The following is a 14245-nucleotide window of genomic DNA, read 5'->3' on the forward strand; positions in this document are numbered from 1 at the left end:
CAGTTCAAATACCACATCTTTGTGGGACTCCTTGCCCTTCTTCCCATGTTCCCTCAAGAGTACCTTTCACCTATTATAATACTCTACAAAGCTCCTTCAGCCTTATACAAACAGTAATAATACTTGTGCAATAAGGTGACTCTCCTCAGTTATACTGTGAAGGCTGTGAGGACAAGGTTGATGTCTATCTTTATCTGGCATAGGGTTTTGAATGATTTAAACATTCAATAAGTATCTGTTGAATGAATGAGTGAATACTGAATCACTGTGATCAATATTTTGATTTTCCCAGGTGATTAAAGAAAACAGTTAAACTCTGGCGTATATGTTGTACAAAGAAGGAAACATATAGGCTTTAAGACAATCTTGAGAAGGAAAAACCTCTCTAAAAGAAAGAAGGAATAATAAAATTTAGAGAACTATAGATCTATATACTATAAAGATGAATGGTATTTTTTCTTTTAGTCCTTGTAGTAAGTAGGGAGTGAGGAGCATGGAAGAAGGAAAACAAGCACAGCTGAGTGGCATATTTTTGTTTTACTGTTAATTTGACACATCTGAACCAAAGCATTCACAATACTTGATATACTTTGAAGAGAATCATACACTATAGTCTTAGACATAACCACAGAACAAGCAGAACAATTAAAACTACATAAGGCCTTAAAATATATCCACAGTGTGTATTATTTCAATATTCATTCATTTACAAATTAGACTACATACCATTAATTTTATTTTTATATTTTTCTTTCATTGTTTTATTCAAGCAGGATTCATTCAAGGAAAGGCAACTTAGTTTTTGTGTGAGCTTTATTTTTTTCACTACATTCGTTAATATAAAAGTTATGAATTAAACGTTTTCTTATCTCCTGCATCCAGGAGTAAATCCATGAAACTCTCAGAGATAGTAATCCAAAACAACAGGTCCTATTCTTAAAAATAGTCAAAGTGAAAGGGATCAAACAGCCAGTCTGTTTGTGGTCTTAAAGAATATCTAATGGACTTTCAGGTTTTCTAATAGTGACAGTATTGCATTTCTACAAGTTTAGTCAAAATTTAAAACAACATTGCGTACAAAATTGTTCTTGAAGCTCTAAATGCCTTTTAAACTACTAAAATGAAAATTTTAAGTAGTTGCCTCACAGTACCAAACTTATAAATCTAGTTAAAATTCAGTGCTATTGTGACTTATCATTTACAAGGTAACTAGTGGGTAATTAACAAATGGCACAAAAATTAAGACTTACATCATTTTTTTTAAAGGAGAAAATGTATGATAACCAGGGAATACAGAAAATTCAATGTAATTTACAATAAAATAACCTTTAAATCTCTATCCCTGTACAACAGGGTTTAGGTCATCTTTAGTGAACTTGCATGTTTTCATACAGTTTATTCTGAGTACTTTAATTGTTTTAGATATACAGCTTTTTATTGAAAGAATATTACATTTGTATACCAGGATAAGATTTAGTACATTGAGATGTTTTAAAAATATTTATAAATTTGTTTCTGATATGCAAAAGCATTTGGCAATACTTTCATAGCATTTGATCTTATAGAGTTAAAATTTCATACAGTACTCATCTTGATGTTTAAAAAAAAAATTCACAGAAAAAATATAAATTACACAGCCTGACTGCATGATACTGTTATTTCCAGTTTCTAGTTTGGTAATTAAAACCTTCATTAAGTCTGTTAACAAATCATTACCTGTACATTTATGAAGGCAACTGACATGATTTGCAAACAAAACCTTCAGGTTTTATGTTATTTACCAAAGAGTGCAGTTCAGCAAGAAAGAAAACCCAGTATGCAAATTTTCAGAATATTTTACAAATTTACCAGTTCCTGTGACACAAACTGTTTCAATCTTTCAAGATACTGTCCATAAAGTTCCACATCATTGTGACCTGCCCCTTCAACCCACAGAGGCTCCACAGGTCTTTGGCAACGCTCAAACAATGCGAGGCCATGTGAAAAGTCAATGACTTCATCTTCAGTCCCATGAATTATTAATACTGGAGAGGTAATCTTAGAGATTTTGTCAATGCTGTAGGGAAAGAGAAGGACGAAAGAAGTCAACAAATTAAGTATGAAAAGGAAACAAATTTTCTTGTGTTATATTAGATAATTTAAACATCAGAACCATCTTTGAATCAACTCAGAAGAGACAGATACCTCTTGGATTTCAAATAAGATTCAAAAGTCATCTTTACATTACTCCCTACCTTAAGATTATCTGAGGACATTAACTTCATGCACTTCTGTTTTGAGGGAATCACTCAATAACTATAGTCATCCTACTTCGCCTTTCTACAATGTTGATATTTTAGCACAGAAACTTAGGTTGCAAAGAGAGGAAGAAACCAAGGACCATTTCAGCTATGTGCTAACTTCATACCTCTCTGCATTCACATTTTTTTCTCCCTCGCAATATCCTACTAAAATGATTGCAAAATATTTTTTTTGTTTTGGGTATTTACTACAAAAATAGGAAGAATATAATAAAACATAACATTTTGGAGCTGGAAAGCAGATGAATATGTGAGATAACAGATTAAAAGTATAGGAGAAAACACAATTTTTAAGAGGATAGAAGGGTAAAGTGAAGAACAAATCCAATTTATATCATGGAATACCCCAGAAGGCTAGGAACTGACATGCAGATAAAGGCGGGTGATTCAAATCTACAGAATTTGTTCAAAGTCTGTTTAAGAAATAGTGTCCTGCACACCCCTCGCCACCCCAGTTCTTTTCTTTCCCCTTCCTTTTGCAGCTGGGTAACTGCCCTCCATCTAAAACTGGAGGGTTTGTGGATTAGGGGATTGCTGGACACAGTTTAAGGCAGAGGTACCAAATAGCAAGTAAACATATACATGTTGGCTGCTATGAGCCCATTTTCCCTACTGGGCTCCCAGAATGCTGGCAGCCAAGCCTCCACCTTTTAAGAGAGTTGTAGGAAGAGTCTTCTTTGGAGACTATATATCTGCCTTAAGAGGAAAGATAATACTGACATCGGGGTGGGATCCCCAACTAATTGGCTTGGCCAGGTCACTGGATAGTGAAACAGAGTCAACAAGTCTTAATTCCCCACACTTCAGGCCAGCTCTTAAGTTCCTTAGTCTTCCATATGAGCACACAAGTAAGAATTATCGGACATCAGAGGAGATGTCACTTTACATGTAAGACAAGGATAAAAATAAACAGTAAAAAAGGGCCACTTGGAAGAGACAAACAATACAAAGAAGAAACCTTACAAAGAACAATCCTTTAAAAATTTTCTGAGAGAAAGAGGCACAAGGCATTATAAATAAACTGAGGACAGAATCTTGAAAAAGAAGAAAATCATCAACGAAATAATTCAAGGCAGCATTTGGTAAGGAAAAAATGCTTGGGTATATTATTTGCTGTCAACTCTTCAACAGTAGAGAAATTAAACAAAAAAGGAAACGTATGATCTTTTTCAAACAGTTTACTGTTAGTGCTGCACTGTTGGTGCAGCTGAAATGAAAGAGGGAGCTAAACAGAGATGTAATTTGGCAATAGTTTATCCCAAATGTCTCCGTATCATTCCTACCATTCAGCTACAAAGTATAATGCACATACCTTCCAATCCACCATTTTCTAAAACAAAAACAAACCCCCAATAAATGTAAAAACCAAAAACCTCCCAGAGCCTGCTCTGGTAATAATATCATATGCTTCCATACACTTCCCTACCGAAGTAACCCCTTACTGGCTAATGAAGAAAAAATTTGTTTTTGAAATGACCCTTGCTGTTCTTATAAACAATCAAGTGGTGACTTGGCCTTTGGCCTATCTATCATTCACAAAGAATCTTTGTATTGCTGCCAATTTGGGAAAGGAAATAAGACTGAAATTTGCCAGCCTGTCACTTCTTGCCTTTTTCCTTTCTTTGAGAAAAATAGGCAATCAATTTTTTTGTAACAATGAAGAAGAGAGCTAGTGGGAACTACCAGCCTGTGTTGAGAAGCATGAGGAAAGTAGCCCTTCTTTTAAATTTGTCTAACACTTAGGTTTGCAGACTTTGTGGGGGCAATAATTATTCTGGCTCATTTAAGACTCAACATTTTCACAATTCACTTCTTTTGTAAATCAGATATCACTAATTAGACATGTTCATTCATTTTTTACAGAAGATTTAAAAAATTTTTTTATTTATTTTATTTTTGGCTGTGTTGGGTCTTCGTTGTTGAGCGTGGGCTTTTCTCTAGTTGCTGCGAGTGGGGACTACTCTGTTGCGGTGTGCAGGCTTCTCACTGCAGTGGCTTTTCTTGTGGAGCACAGGCTCTAGGCACACAGCTTTAGTAGCTGTGGCACGCAGGCTCAGCAGTTGTGGTTCGCAGGCTCTAGAGCACAGGGTCAGTAGTTGTGGCACACAGGCTTAGTTGCTGCACAGCATGTGGGATCTTCCCAGACCAGGGCTTGAACCCGTGTCCCCTACATTAGCAGATTCTTAACCACTGCGCCACCAGGCAAGCCCCGTTCATTCATATTTTATGCACGTGTCTCATTTTCCCTCTACTTGTTCCTCTCCTCCAGTATTATGCACCTCACTGGATGGTACCATCGTCCACTAGCAGCTCAAGTCAGAAACCTGGGTATTATATTCAAATTCTTTTGTTTAGCATCCTATATACAGTCTGACATTTAGTTCTATCAATTTTTTCTCAAATTCACTCTCTTATCTCCAATACTAGTGCCACCATCTGGGGTATAAGGCTCTCAGCACTTTTCACTTGGGTTACTACTGCTCAAACACTTCAGCCTTCTGACAGATGACCTGCCACCACTTTCTTCACAAATTAATTTTTCCACAATTTCTATAATATATGTAAAATAGGAGCTCATGGCTGAGTGAACTGTATCATGAATACCGTAAGTGATGGAAAAAAATTCCCTCAAAAGTTTCTTCGAATTAAACTATTTGAATATTAATACTTACTTTGGGAATGCATCAAAACAGTAGGTCTTCTTGGTATCAGGAAAAGCGACTCGCATTCCTGAGGTCAAAGGAGAATGAAGAATAACAGCAGCACTCTCATACCGAGCAGCAAGATCCACTGATGGTACTGTCCCTATACTTTGGCCATATATAATCACATTTTCAGGGCGAATGCCATATCTACAAAGTTCAGAAGTTTAAAAAAAAAAAAAAAAAAAAAAAGAGTTGGAGAGTCAGACTGGTATGAAGTGTTCAATCACTACTAAGGACTTAATCTTAAAAAAGAATGACAGAATGAGACAATGTCAATAAATTTATATTTAAAATTTAAGTTTCTTAGTCATCACATTTAATGCCACAATAAAATCTATATTCAGTTATTTCATCTGTTTCAAGTCTATCTTTTGGAAAAATAATGGCTGAGGTCTCTTAAAATTTTAATCTTAAGGAATGAATTTATTAAATCATTTATGCAATTCAATGTAGCATATTATTGCCTATATTTGGAACATATTGTGTCACTAATATTTTAATGGACTGATGTTTAATGGAGATTTAGTATTTATTTTCCATTCAATGTAACAAAGGTTCTTTATTTCTCTAGGCATTAAAAGTGGTTCACTTTATTTTCTGAAGTTGGTCATAGTGACAAAAATGCAACATATAGTTACAGTGTGGAATGATGAATAAAATATATGTATTGTTTTAGCCAAGAGCAAATTACTTTTCTTGAGATTTGCATTTATTTACCCATAGAAATGGGACTAATGATTGGAAAGATCAATAGATGAATGAGAATTCCAAAAGCCACATGGGTCAGTGATTTATGAATACTTCCTTTAAAAATGATTCAGATTTAAATACATGAACTCACTAACTCAATTATATTGGTTATATACTATGTTCCAGGCATTGTTACTTGTCTACAGTATAACTGTCCTAACTATAAACTACTGCAAGTGTAAGTGAGGTACTATAGGAGCTAATGAATGTGGGATTAAGGGCTAGAGTGATATCAAATATGCCTTTCCACTTCAGCAGTCTGACAGCAGTCATTTCTGGATGCTAAGGGCCATTTGCACAACAGCTTTTAGTCTTCTGAAAATGTAATAAAGCTTTCCAAGTATCTGAACATTCACCAGGAAAGAGCAAGACAAACCCTATGCGCTCCCTATGGCTCTTCCCAGAGGCACAGGAGTATTTGGACTATCCAGGTGGTGACATACCTCTCCACAGTTTCTTCAAATCAGTCCTACAGAAGACCATGTCCCAAAGATTGGGTTCCATCTACTCCAGACCGACTCTAAATGTAACTAAACTCAGAAAAACTTTTTTTGCACTTCCCTGGTGATGCACTGTTTAAGAATATGCCTGCCAATGCAGGGGACACAGGTTTGATCCCTGGTATTGGAAGATCCCACATGCTGCAGAGCAACTAAGCCCATGTGCCACAACCACTGAGCCTGCGAGCCACAACTACTGAGCCCAAGTGCCACAACTACTGAAGCCCGTGTGCCTAGAACCCATGCTCCGCAACAAGAAGCCACCACCATGAGAAGCCCATGCACCACAACTAAGGGTAGCCCCCGCTCGCCGCAACTAGAGAAGGCCCGCGCGCAGCAACGAAGACCCAACGCAGCCAAAATCTATAAATAAATAAATAAATAAATAAATTCTCTACACAGAATCTTAAAAAAAAAAAGCTTTTTTCTTTGCAACAGACCTAGCTTCATAGGAATGAAGAAATTAGGAAAATGAACATTTGCAGCATCGCATCAGCATAACGCTAGGGGCTGCATGGATGCTGTTTAGCTGAAGCAGAACTGCTGCTGGCAACAATGGGTTTTAGGCTAAAGCTAGCAATGGCAAGGCTCCCGAGTAGCAGAAGCAGCTGCCAATTTACTATCAGAGAACTCAAAGCAATAACAGAATTTCAGAATAGTACACGTTAGAAAGGACTTCAGAGACCTTCTAATCTAGGTTGGCTGCTTACTGAGCAGATGTTCAAAGTCAGAGTAAGTTAATGACAGACCTGTAATTAGAACCCAGGTATCCTGACTGCAGGTCCAGTGCCTTTTCTATTACAGCACACAGATAATGAGCTCAAATACTGTGGGGGAAAAGGCTGCATAGTGAATATTCATATTTTATTTTCTGTTGATCCATCAGAAGTTCAGAAACATGGTTACTATAGATATTCAATTATCCTTTAAGAGAGGTTATTCAAATAATAATTATTTAAGTTCATTATTTTTTCCCTTCCTGGTTACTTAAGCCCTCTTTTTACCTTAATGAAGTAAAGGAAATGAAAGGCATGAATTCTAATTACACACATTTTATTAGATGACAGAATTCAAGAACTGGAAGGAATCTTCGAGATCATTTAACTCAACCTCTTCATTAAACAGACTAAGAAACAGGCTCAGAAAAATTAAATAAATTTCCCAAGACTTCCTAACCTTACTAACTCTTCCAACGATATTTAGAGTTCAACATAAGAGAAATTTTAAGTCTGAAATTCTATGCTAAACTAGTATGTGGGACTAGGTAGCAATCTATCTGTTCTACTCCTATTCTTCATTCATACTGGCAAGTATATAAAAAGATTAATTAACCCAGACTAGAAATCACTTTAGAAAGTTTCCTGTAAATTGATATCTGATAAGATTTTTAAAAAAATAATAAAGCTGACCACTTAGAAGAGGGGATTCTTTTACATAAACATAGAAAGAACACTTAACTGTATACTAACATGTTTTGCTTGAATAAATTTATACTTTTGTGCTACCTGGAAGCACTAATAATGAAGGCTATCTGCTTTTAGCACCTTTAAAAACTATACTAATTCACTGAAGTTTAATTACAGTATGTGAATTATATTGCAATAAATCTGTTATTAAAAATTATCATATTTTCCTGACAGTTATTATATATATACTATATTCAACTGGCTGAATCTGAAAAGGGGAACTCAGTTTTGTTTGCAGGCCAGAGGGGACTCACATGAGTATAACCGAAGCATGTTTTGACTGTGGTCATTTAAGGTTGTTTGTTTGTTTATTTATTTATTTGTGGGTGTGTTGGGTCTTTGTTTCTGTGAGAGGGCTTTCTCTAGTTCCGCTGAATGGAGGCTACTCTTCATCGCGGTGCGTGGGCCTCTCACTGTTGCAGCCTCTCGTTGCGGAGCACAGGCTTCAGACATGCAGGCTCAGTAGTTGTGGCTCATGGGCTTAGTTGCTCCGCGGCATGTGGGATCTTCCCAGACCAGGGCTCAAACCTGTGTCCCCTGCATTGGCAGGCAGATTCTCAACCACTGCGCCACCAGGGAAGCCCCAGTAGTTTTTAAGTTTATAAGTTTTTACCACTTTGTGCCTGCCTCCCTCCCACCCCTAAACTCCATAATTACTACTTACCATCTATTTTTTTCTTACTTGTCAGAAATATGTTTTCATATCATTTCAATTGACTTAAGAATCCCTTTTATAAAGAACTCTGCTATGAGACCATAGTTTTATTATATATCTTGGAGGGGTAAATGTTTCTAAAGATATTTTCTAAAAAAGGTTATATCTACTAATGAAATTGAGTAAGTTCTTCCCAACTAACTGAAACCATTAATATGTAAACATTAAATTAGGAATGGTAAATTTTCTTTATGTACTCTGGCTTCAGTCTTAAAATACTCTGAAGGGATTTCCCTCGTGGTGCAGTGGTTAAGAATCCACCTGCCAATGCAGGGGACATGGGTTCTAGCCCTGGTCCGGGAAGATCCCACATGCTGCGGAGCAACTAAGCCCATGCACCACAACTACCGAGCCTGCTCTCCAGAGCCGGGGAGCCACAACTACTGAGCCCTCATGCCACAACTACTGAAGCCGGCGTGCCTAGAGCCCACGCACTGCAACGAAGAGTAGCCCCTGCTCACTGCAACTAGAGAAAGCCCGCACGCAGCAATGAAGACCCAATGCAGCAAAAAAAACCAAAAAACAGAAAACAAAAAAACCTCTGGAAGTCAGGCAGCTTATTAAGGTACAATGAAGAATAATTTGTACTAAGGTATCTTTCTGTTTAGTGTACATTAACTGTCTGATGAGAAAATACACTGAAGGATACAAAATTGCAATCTTTTTCAAGAAAAATTTATAAGTATCTTCATGACTAGAAAAGATTAATGTTATTTCTATTTATTAATTTTTAATTATTAATTATATAAAATGATGCAAACCCTGCCTTAGGATTTTAACAATCTAGCCTCTTACTCTGTTAATGACAGATCAAGTGAATGATTAGCTAAATCATTGTTTTCTCTCATTCCCTTGAAATGTTGCAACTTTGAATAAACATTTTTATACCACAATCCAATAAGTTTCTAAAACCAAACATTTTTCACTGGCTTAAATTTTTAGGAAAATCACACACACACACAAGCTGTCAAACTCTTTTATGCTATTATACAAAATTTAAAATTACAATCTACAAGTGTAACTCTTCATAGGTTTATACTGGTAAATATAATCTTTATTTAGTACTTCAAGATGTGTTACAAAAACAGATTTTATTCTATTCTTATACAAGACAATTTTATCAACCATCACAAATGTGTTAAACAATTCCCCATCACCATTTACCTTGTCCTAAGAGCAAGCCAAGCAGCTTCTATGTCTGCATAGAGGTTCTTCTCTGTTGGTTTCCCAGAACTTGCACCATATCCAGAATAATCATATGAGAATATATTACAATTAATCCGTGATCCCAGTCCTATGTAAAAACTGCTCATCTGACCAAGATCAACAGCATTTCCGTGGGAAAAGAGTAAAGTGTATTTGGCACTGGGTGAGCAACGCACAAACATGCAGGCAATTCTGTTGCCTTTACTGGTTCTAGTCATGAAACACTCAATAGCATCTTTTTCTCTAGAAGAATATTGCCAGTCTGCTCGTTCTGATAGGTGTAACGTCCAGCGGCTTCCACTTTCATCACACATCAGCGTGTAAGTTGGATCAGGTGGCAAAAATGCTAATTTTGAAGCAATTTTCCCTGGACAAGGTGGACAGCAGAAGAGGCAACATAGCTCACTAAATGAAAGATTATTCATCTTCTGAAAAAGAAAAGAATAGTCAATGTTTTAATCACTGAATGTCCATTCTGCATTTGCATACAATAAAAGTTAAAACAAAGACACCAGTAAATTCTACTACTGGACAGTGTCTACTACTATTATATGAAGTATGCTTTCCCAAATAGATTTTTGGCATCTTTCTAGAAACACTTTAAATCGTGAGGTGAGGCAAATATTCCTGACCAGGAAACAGACTCAAATACTATATGACATGTTGCAAATAGTAGTTGTTATTTTATAATACTTAACCAAAATATGAAAAATGATACTCTTACCAGAGAGTAGAGGTATATACATTTGTTATTTCTCCACAAATAACAACATAGTAGGTATGAAATATCTTTAGTTAGCTTGTAATTTCTGTGTAACTCAGTGAAAATTCTCAGAACCTCGTGAGAAGCTAGGGATTTAACGTAATATAGTAAATATATAATAATAGCACTTACTATTTGTCAGGCATTGTGCTAAGGGTTCTATGCATATTAGTATGTTTAATCCTCTAAGCAACCCTGTATGGTAGTCTGAGAAAAGAAACCTGAACAAGGTGAGGAAGTGAGGGAGCCAGGATTTGACAACAGGCTCAGTCATTGTCCTACATCACTGGGCTACACTGCTTCCAGGGCTCAAAACACTATTTGTCTCAGAAGCTTATTATTTTAGCCATATTTGTCTCAGAAGCCTATTATGTTAGCCATGGTGCTAATGGCTTAAATAAATAACGTGTAAAACATTAAAATGTATATATGAATATATGTACGTATGAAATTATTGCCCAAATTAAGAAGGCATTATTATGGAAAAAAGATCTGCTCAAGGAAAATTTCCTAAATGGTTAGATGGAAATGAGCATAAGGTTTGAAGTCAGAGAGAGTTGTGGTAGCACTTACTAGCCGTGTTCCCTTGGGCAAATTATTTACCTTTTTGAACCTCACTGTCTTCTTAAGTAAATGAGGCCAATGCCTACAATAAACAGAGTGGTTGTGAAGAACAAATATAATGGTATCGTTAAGGCATTCAACATAGTAATGGCCAGTAGAGCTGACACACTCAGAAATGGTCCACTTTCTCCTATGCCTTTTTCATCAATATTTTAAAAGTATCCACAGCTCATATTAACTCAGAAACAAAATAAAGTACTACTTGTTTGCCCTACCAGCATTTCCTTCTAATTATCCTTTCTCAAATTCCTATCTCTTTTTAGCAGTAGACCATTGCTTAGTTCCAGGAAGAAGGCATTCAAAACAAACACCTTCCAGAGGTTTGGTGGCACCTAATTTTCTCCAAAAAAATCTAAATAAAAGGATAGGAAAAAAATAGTACTTTATCATACCAAAAAATGAGAAACTATCACCTCCCAAGAGTGACTAAAGTGTTGAGTACATATGGAAAGAAAGGAATGTCTTTTTCATTAATTACTGCTTCAAAATCTAGTTTATATTGCTTAATACAAATGTGTTAATTTCCCAGTGTAAACTAATTAGGTAGAAAGAAGAAGCAGAAACAGCACAGAGAGAGAAGAGTAGGAGTGACATGAAAGGCTTTAAAAGATGAGTAAGGGAAAGGCAGAAAAATGTCTCTTGGTTAATGGGAAGCACCTTTACTTGTTATTCTATTTTTATTCACTTTCGGCCTTCAAAATGAATATAGCCTGAATAAGTTAATGTCTTACTCTGGTTGGAACAAGAGTCAGATAGAACAGAAATGACAACTAGGTGTCATCCTTAGTGCTAACTCTAATTGGCTCCATGACATGTTGTACTGAGGAGGATTCTGAGAGCATGCCCAGGGCTTAGCAGGCAAAGAATGTGTGATAAATTAGCAAAGTCTACCACAGAATTTGGCTACAAATCTATTATCCTGGTCAGGAGGATAAAGGATCTGGTGAAGATGGCAGAGAAGCGAGTTCAAAGGGTCAGTTCCAAAGAAGGAGATGATCCCCCAAACAAAAACAAACACACAAAAAACCCTAAAAACAAAGAAGAAGATAACCTGGAAAAAGATGAGGTAGAAGGTACAATGTATCAGTGCTATCCGTTTATTAATCTGCCTATGGTCATTTCTTACCCCCAATTACCTTACACTCCACTCCATCAACTGCTTACCCTCAAGAGCATATTAAAAGCTTGAATAAGTAAACTGTATATAGCTATACTATGTTCCTGTAATTTACCACCTGAACGTGAAGACTTTTATGTACTACAGTAATTTTGAAATAACTGGCTGACCGAACATATATAATGCTGCAGAGATGATTCTGAAGATGAACACCAAAGGAAAAAATTACATGAGGAAAATGCTGCAATGCCAGGGTAAAGTCAAATGAAAAACAATCTGACCTTCTTAATGGTGGCAGAAGAAATTATTCCCACCTCCACTGCCTCAAACCCAGACAACTGGTATCCACTTAATAACATAAACTTGGAAATTATCGCTTTCCTAATGATAGGTCTGATATAGGGCAGTAACATAGACTTGCTTAAAAAAGTTATTCTCTCCTTTTCTATAAATGTGAAATTTTTCACAATAGAAGATATAAATAAAACAAATAAACCTAAGTTTTAGTATGATCAGAGCAGAGCTGGGCAAATTACTGAGGGAGAATATCTTATTCTTGATAAATCACTGAAATATCTTGTTAAATTTAGATAATTTAAATCCAATTTGTTTCATATAACTCACCTGAATATAAACATATTATTTACTAGTTATTTCTTTTTTCTTTTTTTTTTTTTTTTTGCGGTATTCGGGCCTTTCACTGTTGTGGCCTCTCCCGTCGTGGAGCACAGGCTCCAGACACGCAGGCTCAGCGGCCATGGCTCACAGGCCCAGCTGCTCCGCAGCATGTGGGATCTTCCTGGACCAGGGCACAAACCCATGTCCCCTGCATCGGCAGGCGGATTCTCAACCAGTGAGCCACCAGGGAAGCCCACTAGTTATTTCTTGACAACAAAATCTTGAGGAGACAAGGCAGTGAGTAATCAAAGATGGAAAACAACAGTTATGAGAGTACACAAAAGTCATACAACAAATTGAATAATTTGTAGCTGATTTTTTGGACCAGACAAAACAAGGATTTAAAATAAGTTATAATAAACCTATTTAAAAAGAGAGAGAGAGAGAGAGAGAGAGAGAGAGAGAGAGAGAGAGAGAGAGAGAGAGAGGAGGGAGTGAGAGAGAGAGAAAACTTAAAGATGAAGCAGAAAAAATTGTCAGAAAGAAAAATTCAACTGGAATCCCTGGTATAAAAAAATCAGTATCTGAAATAAAGAATTAAACTGATGGGTTTGGTATAAGTATTGGTAACAGTTGAAGAACACATTAGTGAGCTGGAAAATCAGGTTGAAGAATTCCCAGGTATGGAATTTTTCAGGGGGATGAAGAGATGGAAAATATAAAAGAAATTTAAGGAGGATTTCAGTAGAAATACCAATATCAATACTATAGGAGTCCCCTCCAAAAAAAGAGGAGAAAGTAAAGACAATCTAATAATTTTTCAGAATTAAAGAGAGAAAATTCAGATTGAAGTAACTCAGAATGCCAAATAGGTATTTAAGAAAACTTTCACAGCTAGACAAATTACAGTAAATATTAAAACTGCCAGAAGCAAAAATCTGAAAGTTTCCAAAAGGGAAGAACAGATTACTTACTTACAAAGGAACAAGAATCAGATGAACATCTAACTTTTGAATAGCAACACTAGAAACCAGAAGACACTGAAGGGATAAGTTTAAAGTAAGGAAAAAGCTTTGAAGCTAGAATTTCACACAGATAAAATACCAATTTAATATGAGGATAAAATAAGGATATCTGCAGGCACACAAAAACTCAGAAGGTTTACTAAGTCAGGACCCTCTTTGAAAAACTCCAGCAAGGAGGAAAAGAAATGCAAGAGAAGTCTGAGATATGACAAATAAAGAATAGCTAATATAATGTATTTTTTGGTAAGTAAGCAATGGGGGGGGGGGAAGCAGCAAAGTATATCCCTAATAACCCAGAATCAAAACTTTGGAGAATACCAATGTAGAGGGGATGGAGTAAGAGTTAGGGAGTATTTAAGAAGTAAAAATGTTCCAGGGCACTGGTCACTTAATTGTTCGGAATATTAATATTGATAAGCTTAAGACACAGAAGAAAAGCATGAATATGACTCTTAT

General features: G+C 36.2%; 1 protein-coding gene across 1 annotated transcript in view; it reads right to left on the reverse strand.

The window, feature by feature from the left end:
- Window positions 1–518: 518 nt before the first annotated feature.
- Window positions 519–14245, reverse strand: part of ABHD17B (abhydrolase domain containing 17B, depalmitoylase) — a 39107-nt gene continuing 25380 nt past the window's right edge. Inside the window, exons 2-4 of the mRNA XM_059072739.2 lie at window positions 9601–10070; window positions 4973–5152; window positions 519–2056 (exon numbers count right to left, since the gene is read on the reverse strand). Of these exons, the coding sequence (XP_058928722.1) occupies window positions 1837–2056; window positions 4973–5152; window positions 9601–10067 (867 nt within the window). The 5' untranslated portion in view covers window positions 10068–10070 and the 3' untranslated portion in view covers window positions 519–1836. The remainder of the gene's footprint in view (window positions 2057–4972; window positions 5153–9600; window positions 10071–14245) is intronic.

This window comes from Kogia breviceps, chromosome 8 (genome assembly GCF_026419965.1).
Source record: "Kogia breviceps isolate mKogBre1 chromosome 8, mKogBre1 haplotype 1, whole genome shotgun sequence".
Taxonomy (NCBI): domain Eukaryota; kingdom Metazoa; phylum Chordata; class Mammalia; order Artiodactyla; family Physeteridae; genus Kogia; species Kogia breviceps.